Source organism: Lytechinus variegatus, chromosome 12 (genome assembly GCF_018143015.1).
Source record: "Lytechinus variegatus isolate NC3 chromosome 12, Lvar_3.0, whole genome shotgun sequence".
Taxonomy (NCBI): Eukaryota; Metazoa; Echinodermata; class Echinoidea; order Temnopleuroida; family Toxopneustidae; genus Lytechinus; species Lytechinus variegatus.
Genome location: NC_054751.1, coordinates 10,618,541 through 10,634,575, shown reverse-complemented (window position 1 = coordinate 10,634,575; position 16,035 = coordinate 10,618,541). Strand labels below are relative to the sequence as shown.

General features: G+C 35.0%; 1 protein-coding gene across 2 annotated transcripts in view; it reads left to right on the top strand.

Moving 5' to 3' along the window:
• Positions 1 to 11,659, top strand: part of LOC121425017 (insulin-degrading enzyme-like) — a 32,371-nt gene extending 20,712 nt beyond the window's left edge. For both annotated transcript variants that reach the window (XM_041620949.1, XM_041620950.1), the window contains exons 15-23: positions 236 to 380; positions 2,138 to 2,248; positions 3,001 to 3,121; positions 4,020 to 4,223; positions 5,227 to 5,394; positions 7,517 to 7,641; positions 9,315 to 9,462; positions 9,904 to 10,127; positions 10,958 to 11,659. In XM_041620949.1, coding sequence (XP_041476883.1) covers positions 236 to 380; positions 2,138 to 2,248; positions 3,001 to 3,121; positions 4,020 to 4,223; positions 5,227 to 5,394; positions 7,517 to 7,641; positions 9,315 to 9,462; positions 9,904 to 10,127; positions 10,958 to 11,056 — 1,345 coding nt within the window. In that variant the 3' untranslated portion in view covers positions 11,057 to 11,659. The remainder of the gene's footprint in view (positions 1 to 235; positions 381 to 2,137; positions 2,249 to 3,000; positions 3,122 to 4,019; positions 4,224 to 5,226; positions 5,395 to 7,516; positions 7,642 to 9,314; positions 9,463 to 9,903; positions 10,128 to 10,957) is intronic.
• Positions 11,660 to 16,035: the final 4,376 nt, after the last annotated feature.

Sequence of the window (16,035 nt, the reverse complement as noted above, 5' to 3'; positions counted from 1 at the left end):
CCACATCTGCATTCATTTTCCTGACATCATTGTGGGCTCCAATTCTAATGAATACAACCTTCACCTGTACCACTTCTTTTTGTTAAAAAAAGTATATCTCTGCTTAGATGACATTAGTTGTGCATCTCTCAATAGTTCAACCTTCAGGAAATTGAAGTAATTGAAAAGAGGTTTTTTTTGTTGTCAAATATTAATTCAGATATTGATTTGAATCATGTGTTCTTTGTCTTTTCAGCCCCCTGGCATACATTGATCCCCTGCATTGTAATCTGACCTCAATATTCTGCACCTTGTTACGGGACGCCCTCAACGAGTACGCATATGCAGCAGAGATTGCTGGAGTTAGTTACTCAATAGACAGCACTATCTATGGTTTGGAGGTGACTTCAATATGAATTATTTCAACCATTATGATATACAAGATTAAATAGCAATACATTTACGTAGTACATAATGAGTTCATGATTTGGGCAATTCCACAGGTTGGTCCAAATCATGTAACGTGAGTAACCGACACATTCCAAAGATTTGCCAGGAGCATAATAGAATTTCCCAAGTTTTGTTTTTATACAAAGGATAGTCAGACTGTGTACTTTGTTGTGATATGGAGATGTTTAGTTCCTATCAATAATAATGGAGTTACAGCTCCAAGTATGAGTCAAGGTGTCTCCAAATGTAACGTGAGTAACCGTGGAATAGCCCATTTCATTTTTTTTTTTCTTAATTTCATTTTCCTTTCATTGTTATCATTATCAACAAAATATAAACAAAGTAAATACAATGATAACAAGTCAATGTAAGAAACAACATATCAAGGTCATTAAGGTTGTATGTTCGAATCCCACCATGGCCTAGCGACCTTTGGCAAGGCGTCAATCCACAATTTGCCACTCTCCATCCAGGTTTTAAATACGCACCCGGTAGGATGCGAAAGCCTATGTAGTATGCCTAGCAATTGAGTCTTGGAACTTTTGGTGGAATGCTCCCCAGGGAGTGGAGAAGGTGCATACATTGTATGCGGGCATGCAAGGATCCGATGACCAGGGTAACAATATATCTGTAAAGCACTTAGAGACGTTGTTCCGATTGTTAAGTGCTATATAAATGCAGAATATTATTATTATTACAGCAACTCAAACTAGACATGTTATGAAAAAATAAAGACAAAGGATTATATGATTTATAATTTGAGAAAATGGAGGATCCCACTGGAGAACAAGCATGTATATTGTGGGCTCCTCAAAATATGACAGATTGGAGCAAAATTTTGATGTAAACGGGTAAGAATAACAGCTCAAGTTGTTCGCCGATGATTTCATCCGACAGATATTGGCCATCTGACACCCTTTGAGATAGCTCTGGCACATACTCTACTTGCATCAAGAGCAGTTGTTGCTAGTTGCCTTGTTTATCCCTATTCCCCCAAAGACCTACACCTTGGTGAACCAGGAATCTGAGGCTGCTGATTTGCTTGCCCTCATATCTTGTGATACCATAAATTTGCGCAGTTGCATTGACTATTTGGTTAGCTTGCACTGCTGCAACAAACCATTCAATGAACAAGTTTAGATTTTGTTTGAACATTAAAGCATTAGAGTTGCAGTGCAATGAATAGGAGCTAGACAGTATCATTATTTATAAATCATTAGCAGATCCAAACCATTGATATACCTGTCAGGTACAAGAATTACAATCATTAGGCACTTTGCAAATTGCACTTATAAACATTGGCGGCGGAAGCCAAAAAAATTAGGGGGGGGTCTACCTGAAATTTTGTGATGGACACGTAAAAAAAATTTACAACCCCCCCCAAAAAAAGGTCATCAACCTAAATTTTAAGGGAGGACAAGAGACATTTTAAGGGGGGGTCACCAGAATTTAGGGAGGGACGCAGGAAACAAAATTGACAAGCAAAAAAAAAAAGAAAAGGGTTATCAACTAAAAAATTAGGGGGACCATCCCCTCACCTAAAATTTTTGGGGGATCTGTCTCCCCATCCCCCCCCCCCCCCCCGCTTCCGTCGCCTATGCTTATAAAGTAAAGCTTGAAAGATGAATTTTCATTTTTATCCACTGTTTGATTTTTGTTGAATCTCCATCGATTTGTTTCTTTCTTCAATTGTTTCATTTTCTCGTAGGTTGGAGTGGGAGGCTACAGCGATAAGATGGCTCTCTTACTACAGAGAGTCTTTGAGAAGATGACTAACTTTGTGATCGATGAAAATAGGTTTGATGTCATCAGAGAAACAGTGAGTACATTCATCTACATTCCAACTCTAAGAAGTATTCTGGGTCTCACCTTACAAAAAGTCGTGATTGATCTAATCAACCTCAACTATATGGAAATCCATCAATGTCACAATTTTTCCTACCTGAAATTTGCACAATGTCCGTTGCAAACAAATAGAAAGGACACTGAGTGATCAAGACAACAATGGATGTAGAGTTGTATATTATCTAGAAAACATATTGAACAAATATGCATTTAAAATTTTAGCATTACTGGCTTTCCAAAGTTGTCGTTGAATAGATCAGTCGCAACTCTTTTAAAGACGGGGCCCTGATTTTACAGCTCAACACATATAAGAGCTCGCTTCATTTTGATCAGAATTGTGTATGAGATATCAGACTATCATCGTTAAAGTGCTTGTGATCAAGGCATCAGACACATTTATGAAATAAATATCCAGTTATTATAGATGATTGCCTATCTTCTTTTAATGTTTGACATATTAAAATGCTGTAGAATGACATCTTTTATCATAAAACTTTGCTCTTAGCTCATTATTAATGATTCTGCCATTATTATAGTCACTGATTTTAATTGATGAAAAAAAGAAATATTACTTCACCATGTTTCACAATACTTTTAAATTAATGATCATTATATATCATTAAAAGCTAAACCAATTTGGGTGCACATCTAGGCATTATACATGTATATCTTATGTATATGTGATACAATCCTAAACAAATGTTATTCTTTTCATTATTTCTCAAGTATTCAAGAATGTTGTCAAACTTCCATGCAGAGCAACCTCATAGACATGCTGTGTATTATACATCAGTGCTAGTAGCGGAGCAGGCCTGGACCAAGCTAGACCTAGCCCAGTGTATGGATGGTATGGTTCCTTCAGATAGTTTGTAATAATTTGTAATATTGTTTTGATGGTGTTACTATTTACCGTGATATGAAAAATGGAAAGCAATAACATAATAAAACTTATAGTTCTAATGGATGAAAAAACTGGACCAAGCTGGACCTGCCCAGCACATGGCATTGTAAGGTAGCCTCAAATACACAAGACTTAAAAAACATAAAATCAGGTTATTAGAGGATAACCACATTGTAGGTACATAGGAACATAGGATAACTAGATTGTAAGAACATGGGGGGGGGCATGTTCAATTTGATAACAGATCTGTTTGCAAAGTATATTTTGTATATGTATATACAGAAGCTGTAATATTTCAATATTGGAACAGGCAGGGAATTAAACTACATGAGAGGGTATAGCAGGGGCCGCGGAATGGTTTTCAAAGTGGGGGGGGGCTGACCATGCTAAAAATCACAATCATATGGTCATTTTTACTTTTTGTACACGGTTTGGGAAAAAAGTAGGGGGCTGAAGCCCCCCCCCCCCCGGTTCCGCGGCCCCTGTATAGGAAGAGTATACTTTGCTTTTATGAGCTGGGAGAGGAAAGCTAGGTTTCTACATATACATGTATGCATAGGCGGCGGAGCAGAGGATTATCTTTTGTGTTTGGGGGGGGGGGACGCAACAATAGCCGTCCCCCCAAACACAAAAGATAATCTTCTACTCCGCCGCCAATGCATGTATGTAACATAATGAATGTTGGAAATTTTTTTATGTTGAAGATACCAAATTGAAAACAAAAAAATCATACATTCTATTTTTTCACATTTCCAGGATTTTTTAGAATAATAATTATTCCTTTTTTAATACTGCTTTTGGTAATTGATTACATTTGTTCTGTCTTTTATTTTTATCTTTGTAGAGGTTACGTTGGAGAGGTTACAGAGCTTTATCCCTCTGCTCCTGTCCAACCTCCACATGGAGGCCCTTTTCCATGGTAACCTAGCCCAGGAGCAGGCAGCCTCCACAATGGAGAGCCTGGAGAATATCCTCAAGACCAATACAAGGAGTAAACCGCTCCTTCCCAGTCAGCTGAAGAGACAGAGGGAGATTCAGCTACCAGATGGTGAGATACAGAGGGGATGTTGGTTATTGAGAGAGGGAGGATGAGAATGATAATGGATAGAATGATGACTATGGGGATGAAAATGGTGATGGCAACGATGATGATGATGGCGATAATGATGACGGCGATGATGATGACAATGGTGGTGGTGATGATGAGGAGGAGGAGGAGGAGGAGGATAATAAGGATGATGATGGTGATGATGATGATGATAACAATGGTGGTGATGATGATAACGATGGTGATGATGATGATAAAGATGATATTATAGATGATGATGATGATGTTGGTGATGATGATGATGATGAACATCCGGGTGGTGCCCCCTTTTTGAGAGTCATAGCTAATATGTTGTTCATACACAAGTTTGCTCCCCCTCCTTTGAGAATGACAGTAACTATTTTTAATGGATACACCTGGGAGGTTGTCAAATTTTATGTGGGACAAAATGACCTTCATTTTTTAGTAAAAACTTTTTTGTTGTTAAATTTTCCAAGGGAAAATGTCCCCCCCCCCCTTTTAGAAAATCCTGGATTTTCCCCTGAGGATGAAGTTGATGTAGTCATTGATGCTGGTGATTATGATGATGGTGATGATGATGATGATGATGATGAAGATAATTGTGTTGACAGTGATATTGAAGATGATAGTGAAAAAATAAGCTATCATGAAAAAAATTATTATTGATAATAGAAAACATGACTTTATTATCTGTCATGGTCATGAAAAGCATAAGTTGTGCCTTTTGATGAAAATGTTTGCCATCTTTCAAGTTTACCTTGTAAAGAACTGAATTAACATTTAGAAAAAATATATAAATCCTTAAAATAAAACAATAATAGTAATAAGCATTTATATAGTGCCATCTATCTAGAAATATTCTATTCCCAGGCATGATGTTATCATTATTATTACCCCGGCTTTAGCTCGAGCTGCCTTTCAGCGCTCATGTTAGATTAATATTTGTAAATCATTAATATACTTGATCATTTCCAACATGCAGGTTGCTACTACACATACCATCGTAACAATGAAGTACACAGTAACTCAGGGATTGAGATATATTATCAGACTGCTGTACAGGAGACAAAGAATAATATGATGCTTGAACTATTCTGTCAGATTGTCAGCGAGCCTTGTTTCAACATGCTTAGAACAAAAGAACAATTAGGTATGGTTCATTAGAAATAAGACTTGCCTGCTTGAGGTTATTTTATTTTTTTGAGAAAAAAATGATGACAATTTTTCTTATTATATTTTATTTGAATTCTGATTCGCCTAGTGCATTAATGATATTGGCACTCGTTTAAAAAACTTAAATGTTATTCAAGGTATTCCCTTTTTGGTGCAAATGTGAAGAGGAAGCAATTTATTCAGATTTTGTAATGTGATTATACAATTATCTACTGATGCTCAAAGGGTTAATGTGATCATGTATTGTCTTATCACTGATTTGAATCTGCATAAAAATGTATGTATAGGAAATATCCTCAAAGACAATTTCACTTAAAGTATGTTTTGCTCCTGTTGTATAAATCAATTAGTTTGTAGCTATCCATCTGTAGCGGCTGCACTGAAACGCTGTTAGTGAAGGTGTTGTTAGCGCTAACAAGTCACTTACAAATCAGCCACTAACCCCATGAGCAGAATGAATGCACAGAAAGCGCTGTTAGGCACAAGTGCTGTGAGTGGGTTTGAGCCATAGAGTTAGGCAAAACCTATGGCATACTGTATTGATCTATGTTTGGATTGATACAGTGCGAGGGCCTTTATCCCATAGGCTCAATGTATCATTCCCATTAAAATAGGCTCGGATTTACTACATTGACTTTGAATTTGTGATGAAATTGTACCGCGGTGTTAATTACTGAACTATCTGATTATTTCAACATAATTCGTAGACATTACTTTTGATGAAAAATGTTTTATTAACGGCAAAAATCAATAATTGATGGAAATATAGGTTGCTCGTACAGAGTGAACGGATGGCTTCCGTCTATGGCAAGGGCTGCGGAAACGGGGGAGCTGCGGGGGCTTCAGCTCCCGCACTTTTTAAAAAGCCATGTACAAAAACATAAAAATTACCATCTGATTATGATTTTTTGCATGGTCATCCCCCCATTTTCAAAACCATTCAGCAGCCCCTGTATGGGAAGTAGGAATCAGGATGTAGACAGATAGAGAGTATAGTCATACAAATAATTAAACATAAATAAAAAAAGGGAAATGAATGAAAAATATTATGATAGAATTTTGCATAATTTCAGTTAAAAAAGTTATTATGTTAGTCAGTGTCTAAAAGAATGTATAGTAAGCGAGCTGATGATGTCATTTCCTCACTATGAAATCATTTTCATTTAAACTGAATTTGTCCCCACAGTGTAAAATAAATATGACCACTGGTTCAAAGATCATCATGACCATAGACATGTTTTACATACTGTACATACATGTAACGTTGAAACATAAATGTACTATGATGATGCGGAAGAGGTTCATCGTGGTGAAGGATTGAGTAGAAGAAATAACCAGTTGTCTCACGGTGTAGCAAACGTAGTAGGAAAGCGACGTTTCGTCTGCAAGCTGCTAGACTTCGTCAGGCAATGAGCAAAGACGCTGCTGCGCACGGGTTATATAGCGTCGGGAGCTATTGTCTGGCTCCACTCGGGCGTGAGTGAATTAGTACATAAATGTACTAATTCACTGTAAAATAAGGAAAAGGGAATGAGGTATGGGACTTGGTATCGTAAGTCCATTTCTAGGATATTCATGGTGGCATGGATAGGCATCAATGTTTTCAAAATACTGCATTGTTCAGTTCATTCATTTATCTTTTTTTTTATCTTCCATTTAAGAATTTGTTTATTTTTCATCAGAATTTATTGAAATTACAATCTTTTCATCTAATTTAATTATGTTTACTCTTATTTCATATAATGGGGGGGGGGGACTGGAGTACCCTTTTAGTTCAATCTAGGTCTATTTTAAAGCACTTATAAAAAAAAAAAGGAGACAAGTTTTACGTAAGACACGCAAGAAATATTCACTATTGTCACTATCGAAGGGCATAGTTAGTGAGTAGTTCAAACATTAGTGCTAATGTTAGCTTCTAGTCCAACAGTGCCAGCTAGTGATTCGGCTCACATTATGCTTCTGTGTAGCCAAAACCTCGTTTACGGTGCTGTTAGTGCTCTTGTAGCGCTAACAACGTTTCTGTGCGACTGGTACACATTGTCATTAGTTTATAGGCATCAAGATCATTAGATTTTTTTTCATCGTTTAACTTTCAACAGGTTATCTAGTATTTAGTGGTGTTAGGCGTTCTAATGGCGTTCAGGGTCTTCGATTCATCATTCAGTCAGAGAGGGCGCCAGCCTATTTAGATCAGAGAATAGAGGCTTTCCTCAGTAGCATGGAGGTGAGTCTAGTGATAGCAATCTAGCTTGTCAATAAGTCTGTGATGAAATGTGAAAATTGATAATGAAAAGCTGCTTGCGGGTTTCCTGTGCAAACAACGTGACTGACTTTTGCCAAACTGACTTAATCATTACCGTTTCCATAAATTCCATGTTTTGCACCTACGCTGTGTTTCATTGTTTATTTTGTTTTCATATGACCACAGTTGTTTTTTTCAAACAAATCTGTACAATGTCATGCTAAAGCGATGTTTGAAAACATAATTAACATGTTAATATATGTATCGATACTTAAAGAAACAGTGTTATTCATAACTTGAGATGGGTTTGTACATGTATGATGTTATCAGTAATGTCCTATGTGAATTGCAAAATGCATATAAAGAGGTCACAATTTATGATCGCACCTGCACATTAAAAGAAAAATGTGTATATGAGTACGAGAACATGATATTTTATCAATGTTATCCTTTCTTCTTGGCTCATCTTCCACAGTGTATGAATAATATATAGAAATGATAGTGTTGTATGATTAAATGGATATCCATACATAAAGTTTGACCTTTCTCTGTTTTGTTTGTTGTATGTTGTGTATAAAGTGGTCACTGAACCCTCACAACAACTGACTAATTCATGGCTATTTAAGATGTCCAAGTTTCATTACACTTGTTCCAACTAATTATTGTCATAAGCTACTGCAGTGATTGCTTCAAGCTATTAAAAATAATAAATTTGATTGGCCAAGACCACTGGTTTGTGATATGCACTACTTATGACCTTTTTGTGATACCTGGCATTTCAGGTGTTATTGATTGGCAAGTTGTATTTTACACAGGAAATACTTGCGTGAAATGTACTCTGAAATCTGTGTAATGAACAAGCTACGCTATGTAGAGCTTGCAATCTACAAGATATTGACATGAAATGTACAGGATAGGAATTTCTTGGCTAAAATCTGTAAACAAGGAGGAATGTGTAATTTACTTTCAAGCAGCCCACCTTTGTGAAAGTTCACAAAGTAATAAGCAATTTGAATATCATTTTAATTCTGTCTCCCACTAACTGAAAACTTAAAATGAAAAAGCCAATACAGATTTGCACATTAGTGAAGGCATTCGTTTGAATTTCTCACACACAAGGTACCTTTCTAACAATTCTAATGCCTTTGGCGATATTGATGATTGAACTGATTAGTAGGTACCTTATTTAGGTCATTATAGTAATGCCCTGAAAATATGATGTTTTGAAATACTTTTAATTTTATTTCTGTTATTTGATAAACAAAGCTCATCTCAAAATTGTGATCATTCACCATACACAACCAGTCATCACTTAAGTTTTAAATAAGAATAAAAAATAAATGTCCCAGAACATGTAGGCTCTTTTCTGATTGTCATCTTATAAATGTTTATCCATTATATTAAAAGGTACAAAACAGAGAAGTTACTAACCTCTATTGTTAACCCACTTGTATGATAATCTGTTCTCTATATTGTACTTTTGTTATATGTATATTGCTTACATCACAATGTACAAAACCAAACGTTATACTGAAATCGTTGGAAATTGAAATATTGAAATAAATGAAATTAATTGAGATGAGAAGTTGAACTTAACACCAAAAAATAAAACCAAGTTTATTATTTATCTTAATTCTGCTTTGTTGTTCTTTCAGTCTTACTTAGAAGAGATGACGGAGGAAGATTATCAGAAGCATGTGACGGCATTAGCAGTCAAAAGATCAGAAAAACCCAAACAATTGAGAGAAGAAGCTGCAAGACACTGGACAGAAATCACTTGCAAACAATACAACTTTGATAGAGGTAATGATTAGTTTTTAAAAAAGTTTTTTTTTTTTTTAAGATCGATGTGAAGCATGAGCTAAGTGGTACAAATCTTTTACAGAAAAAAAAGTAAAATTATGAATAAGCCATCACCGTGAGCAATGCTGTGCAAACTGGACAAAATTCACCATTCTATAGTCGTTTCTAGTTGTGAAGTCTACGGAGAAATCTAAATGGACAATGTTCGCTGTTTTCTAGCAATTTTTAAAAATGGCTACAAAGCAGCAATTAAAAGGGAAAGAAATAATAATAGATAGAACCTCTCTCTATGCACTTTTCAATGAAAGACATGTATATTAAAGTGGTATAGAACAAAATAATTGTAAGAATTACAAACTAATATAGAAGTAATTACTGATAGAACATAAAACCAATTATAATTAAATCAAAGTTAATCTGTCTTCTGTCTACCGATTTCAGTTGACCTTGAGGTGTCCTTCTTGAAGACCATCACCAAGGACGACCTTTTGACCTTCTACCGTAACCTTCTGATGGTTGCTGCCCCCAAGAGGCACAAGTTAGCCGTCTACGTCTATCCACCTGCTCCTGAGGGGATTGATCAGATCCCGGCTGCTGGTGAAGACCAACCTGATGCTGCAACCAAAGATAAGTTGGATCTACATGAGGCTCCAGTCCTACCTGAGGTATGTTGTTAGGATTTTGTTTTACACCCTTTACATTGATGTCTTCATTTTTAATGTTCTTAAAGCTAATCTGGTATAATACCAGCAAAAATATAGTATTTCATGATAAGGTCGTTAAAATCAAGACCAATTGTTATTTTATAATAGTAGATTATTTCATGATAAGGTCGTTAAAATCAAGACTAGTTGTCGTCATTTTATAATAGTTGATTATTTCATGATAAGGTCGTTAAAATCAAGACTAGTTGTCGTCATTTTATAATAGTAGATTATTTCATGATAAGGTCGTTAAAATCAAGACTTCTTTTTATCATTTAATAGTAGATTTGGGTCTGGTACATCTTACTTTGTGAAATCATGAGATCTAAACAAATTAATCACACTGGAGATTGCCAACACACATAAGCACATATCTCCACAATGACACATTTTCTATCAGAATTATTTGGCACATATTTTCATTTATGCATACAAACACATGGGTGGCTAATAGATTCTGTTCCGACTCATTTTGGGATCCTCTCATAAGTGGCATTTATATATAACAGTAGATCATGGGGTCGTGGTTACATTTGCTTAATTTTTGCTCATTCCTGAGCATTTGCTCATTTGCTACCTATATCATTTGGTATATAAATGATATTAGTATATGGATACAAGTGACTTTATTATTTTTGTTGGATTCTGTAAGAATCTATATAGTGATCAGTTACCACAACTTTAATGAAATATGTTTTTAATAAATATGAAAGACAATGAAGAAGGGCAGTAAATTAAATTTAAAAGTATCACATGCTTACTTTATTTCCTGATGATATCCTCATCCGCAGCCTCAAGGCATCAGTGATATAGCTCTCTTCAAGAGTGGTCTTCCACTCTTTCCTAGACCTCCTCCACACAACACAAACAATGCCAAATCAAAGCTTTGAGGATCAGCCAATGGACACTGACAGACACAGGCACAAAGCAGGTTCCACTGCACTCGACTGACTACAAAGGACTGTTGGGATGATCAATCCATGACACAAATGGTGCAGTGTTGAGGATCTGCAGAACTGACAGAACCTAGAGACATGCAGGAGGTTCAGAAGCTACATGGTCCCAACCATTCATCCCTTTGACTACTACTACTACTAAAAAAGTTGGGAATGTCATTCTAAGCAGCAAAAGTGGACAGTACCATACAGCTGAAGACTGTCCATCCAGGGGTGTATTGAGTTACATCAATGCCGAGGACAAGTGCTTGAATTGCACTCTTCTGAACTTTTGACTGTGGTGACATCTCTTGATGTCCTTCAAGATGTTTTCACTTCTGCCCTTTACGAGTGGCACGGGGGCAAGTGCCCCACTTGTCCCTTAGATATGCCACTGTATTTGTCTGTTATAAGCTGGGGTTCTGAGTGAGTTATCACTTTATGTTACTTCCAAACAATACTTGCAATATTGGTGTAAACGGGATGTTCACCCTGACAAAAATTTATTGTAAAAATAGCAGAAAAAATAATAGAAATATTTGTGTAGGTTTTAGAAAAATCTATCTTTGATTTAAAAGGTAATTAGAATTTTATTTTTTATATTTGTGATGTCCTTTACTCCAAAAAATAAAAATTGATTTTATTGCCCCTTCAGTATATCAACAGACGAATCATTTCAGACCCATTCCTAAACAAAAAAAGATTAGTAATGATGAACCATTAAAAATTTGAAATTTGTGCATTTTATATTACGTTACATATTGGGCAGCTGCTCGAAAAAAAAAATTATAACTTTCTTAATCTTTGATTGATTTTTCTCAAACCTTCACCAATATTTTTTATTAGTTTTTCTGGTATTATACCAACAAACCTTTCGTCAGGGTGAACTTCTCCTTTAACGCTTTGAGGACACCCCAGTATCCAAATCTCTCTGAAAGTGTCATGATGCCAACACCTTGTATCTGTCAGGGGACAAATGTCGTACTAACAATTTGGTCTTGACTGATTGATCATGCATTCTAGAAAGTAACTTTAAGATGGACATGGCTATCGTTCTTTGACTGAATCATAAGGGATCTGAAAAAAATATGACATTTAATGAAATCAGATTCCTTTAAATTTTGGATATGACAGAGATAAGTGTAATATCTTAGATTAAACAAAAAAAATAATCCTTTTTTATCATGATAATAAATTTTGGTATGAATTGGTTCAACTTGGCCTAAGTTTTGACCAAGTGAATACCTGATTAGCCCGATAAAGGGCTAATTTAATCTTTAGAAATACATGATATAGAGTTGCCGATTGTCACATTGGTTTTAATTTCAATCTGACAAACCTGTTGGGTTTTTCTTAAAGCTCTTCGCAAAGTTACGCACAGTTTTATGCAAGACCGGAACATGTTCTAAGGTTCTCAGTCAGTTACTCCATAATGTCATAAAGCACAAGAAAGGGTCAGGTGTCGGATATAAAGTCAATCTTAACTTATGAACAGCTTTATGAAACGCTCACCTTGGCCCAGTAGTATGAAGAGATACAATCAATATGTCCAGTTGACTGTAAATTTTGAGCCCAGTTTGCCATAAATTTAAGGTAACATTTTTAAAATTGTTTGTATTATTTCAGATCATGGATAGCCACAAATTTATGATTACGTGTATATTCTTTTTCATAATTAATTCTAATTTTTAGTATGTATTTACTGTTTGTCCCACACTGTTATCCATTACAATCAGTTGTCGATATTCAGTTTGTAAGTGACATAAATTCTCGCATTTCATGATACATACATCTCCAACATTATGATCTTGAGTGGCTTATTGGTCAATCACTTATTCCTGAGACATACAAAATCAAATGTGCTGTGAAGAGAATAGGAAGATTAAAGAAACATTTAACTGATCAATGAATCCCCTTGCACGGGAAGAATAAGGATTATTCAATTGAACTAGAAAAAAAAAATCCCAGGAAAACTGAAGTGTTTGAATGAAAGACTGTGATTAATCTCTCCTGACATGGAAGAACAATGTCAAAGCACATGCACATATCATGAAATGCAACAATTGTATTTCTACAGTTGATTGTATCTTTCATGTATCAGATTCATGTTCCTTTTATTTATTGGCTTCTATTTACATTTGAAGACATTTATTAGCTCTGACTATGTTTGAATAGTAAGTCTGACAGGATTCTCTATGTTGTGTAAATGGTAATGAAATGCATATGATTGTGCAATATATTGAAGAAGAACTTGAATATGAACATATCTGCATGTGGACCAATATAAAGCATTGTTTTAATATTAATAGGCAATTTTTAACCTTATAAAACAGTATGAATATTATACATCTTTATCTTAAAGGACAAGTCCACCCCCCAAAAAAATTGATTTGAATAAAAAGAGAAAAATTCAACAAGCATAACACTGAAAATTTCATCGAAATCACATGTAAAATAAGAAAGTTATGACATTTTAAAGTTTCGCTTCATTTCACAAAACAGTTATATGCACATCTCGGTTGGTATGCAAACAAGGGAACTGATGACATCACTCACTATTTCTTTTGTATTTTATTATATGAAATATTTTTATTTTCTCGTCATTGTCATGTGAAATGAAGCTTCATTCCTCCCTGAACACATGGAATTCCATTATGTTAACATTTTGTGCTTCAGGCAAGGAGGTCCTAATCGTCAAATTCGTAAAAATTGAAATATTGTATAATTCAAACGATAAAAAACAAAAGAAATAGTGAGTGAGTGACATCATCGACTTTCTCATTTGGATGTAACTTGGCTCGTTCATATAACTATTTTGTTAAAAATAAGCGAAACTTTGAAATGTCATAACTTTTTTATTTTACATCTGATTTTGATGAAATATTCAGCATTGTGCTTGTCTGATTTTTCTCTATTGATTAAAATCAAAATTTTTCTGAGGTGGACTTGACCTTTAAGTTCTATCATGAATTCTATTTTTTTTTCAACCTTCTTTGTATGTTTTTATCAATCCATATGGCTACTTTCCTTGTTGCGTTCCCTTTCTTCCTCCTCTTATACCGTGTTTTTAAATTATATGGTTTCCTTTAATAGTTTTTATAGTTATTTAAAAAATCATATTTTTAAGAGAATGAGATTTAATATCATTTTCAATGAAACTTGAGATCAATATGTTCTGTTTATTTTTCAATTATCTTTCTATATGATACACCAAAATGTGTTCTAATGATCAAAGTATCTATAATATAATAAACGCTATGGGGGGGGGGGAGCAATCAAACTATTGATAAATTATTCATTTAATGATCCACATCAATTCTTGCATTTTCATTTTTTATATGACATTTAATATTTCATTATTATAGAAAAATTGTCACATGTTTTTAAAATTTGCCATTTATATCTATGAAAAAAATCTTCAAAAAAAAAACTTGTCAGTATCAACGTCATCAAAATCATGAACATCATAATTAAAACCATCATCGCTATCATCATTTTTATCTTTATCATTACCAACCATCTCTATCATCATTTGTAAGATGCTCATATGGAAACATTACATTGTCGGTTGTATTCTAAAGATTACTCAAACTGCTGTCAAACAATCCTTAAGGTATAATTTCCAATGTAATCAGACTTATGTATGAGGTCAATATTTTTTCTCTTTTATTTGGGATCATGCAAATTTGAGAATAAGCTGAGCTGATCAAGTATGTTAATTATCTGAACAACCAAATGCTATGCAATACTAGTCGACCTATTCTGTAGAAGTCTGATCAAATTGACTGGAAACTAGTTGCTTGCTAACATAATGATATAGGCATTTATATAGCGCCCTCTATTTAGAAATATTCTATTCCGAGATGCGTTGTTATTATTACCCCAGCTTTAGCTCGAGCTGCCTTTCAGCGCTTATGCATTCAAGGAATTAATCCTGCCGGGTACCATTCACCTGGGTTGAGTGTAGCACAATGTGGATAAATTTCTTGCTGAAGGAAATTACGCCATGGCTGGGATTCTAATTCACGACCCTCTGTTTCAAAGTTAGAAGACTAATCCACTGGGCCACAACACTCCACATGGAGCGTTGATGATAGTTGGTTAAAAATGGTGATACAAAGCACTGATTGATCCAATCAATTACAATTATGGAAAGCCAGTCAGACCATTAGACATTGTCCTGACAAATCAGGTATTCATCTTCATTCCAAAAGAGAAGTTGTGTATATGTCTTAAATGAAGATGAATGCCATTGATGGATTTTCATAGTTGTACTAAGATTGGTCTGTAATATACTTGACTGTGTTTGATCTTCCAATGTCATGTATTTGTAAGTTGTTGGCAAACTAAAATGCTGTTTTAGAAAGTGGGCTCTATGTTGGCCTTGGATGGCTTTATAGCGCTGGTATTGAACTAGATATGAAACTGTGCATCATGGTATGTATTTTTAACATTTTTATTTTGTTTTTACAATCTTAATGAATTAGTTGACCCATCAACATCCGGGCTCCGTAACACAAAGCTTAGCGATGAAAAGCAAATATGAAAAAACACTTCTGATTGGTTCCTGAACAGTATTTTGAACTGAATGCGCTTTTAGCGTTGATCTTAATTGGTCAGTCTATTTAGCGATTGATCGCTAATTTTTGTGTCAGGGAGCTCTGGTGGGTGTTTCATAACCCTGTTCGTGAGTTACGAGCAACTTTACGAATGAATGGTGATCCTTAGCAATTAAATCAGCGCCATTGAAAATATTATGTGTATCCCTTACCACACGAAAGAATCACCAGATATTTGTAAGGTCACTTGTAACGTATGAACCACTTTATGAAATACCCACCAGTTCGTGCTGTAGGGCACAAGTCTTGTTATAACAAGGAGGTGTCTCATGATGGCGTTTTTTAAAGTTACAGACAACTTTACAAACTGCCGGT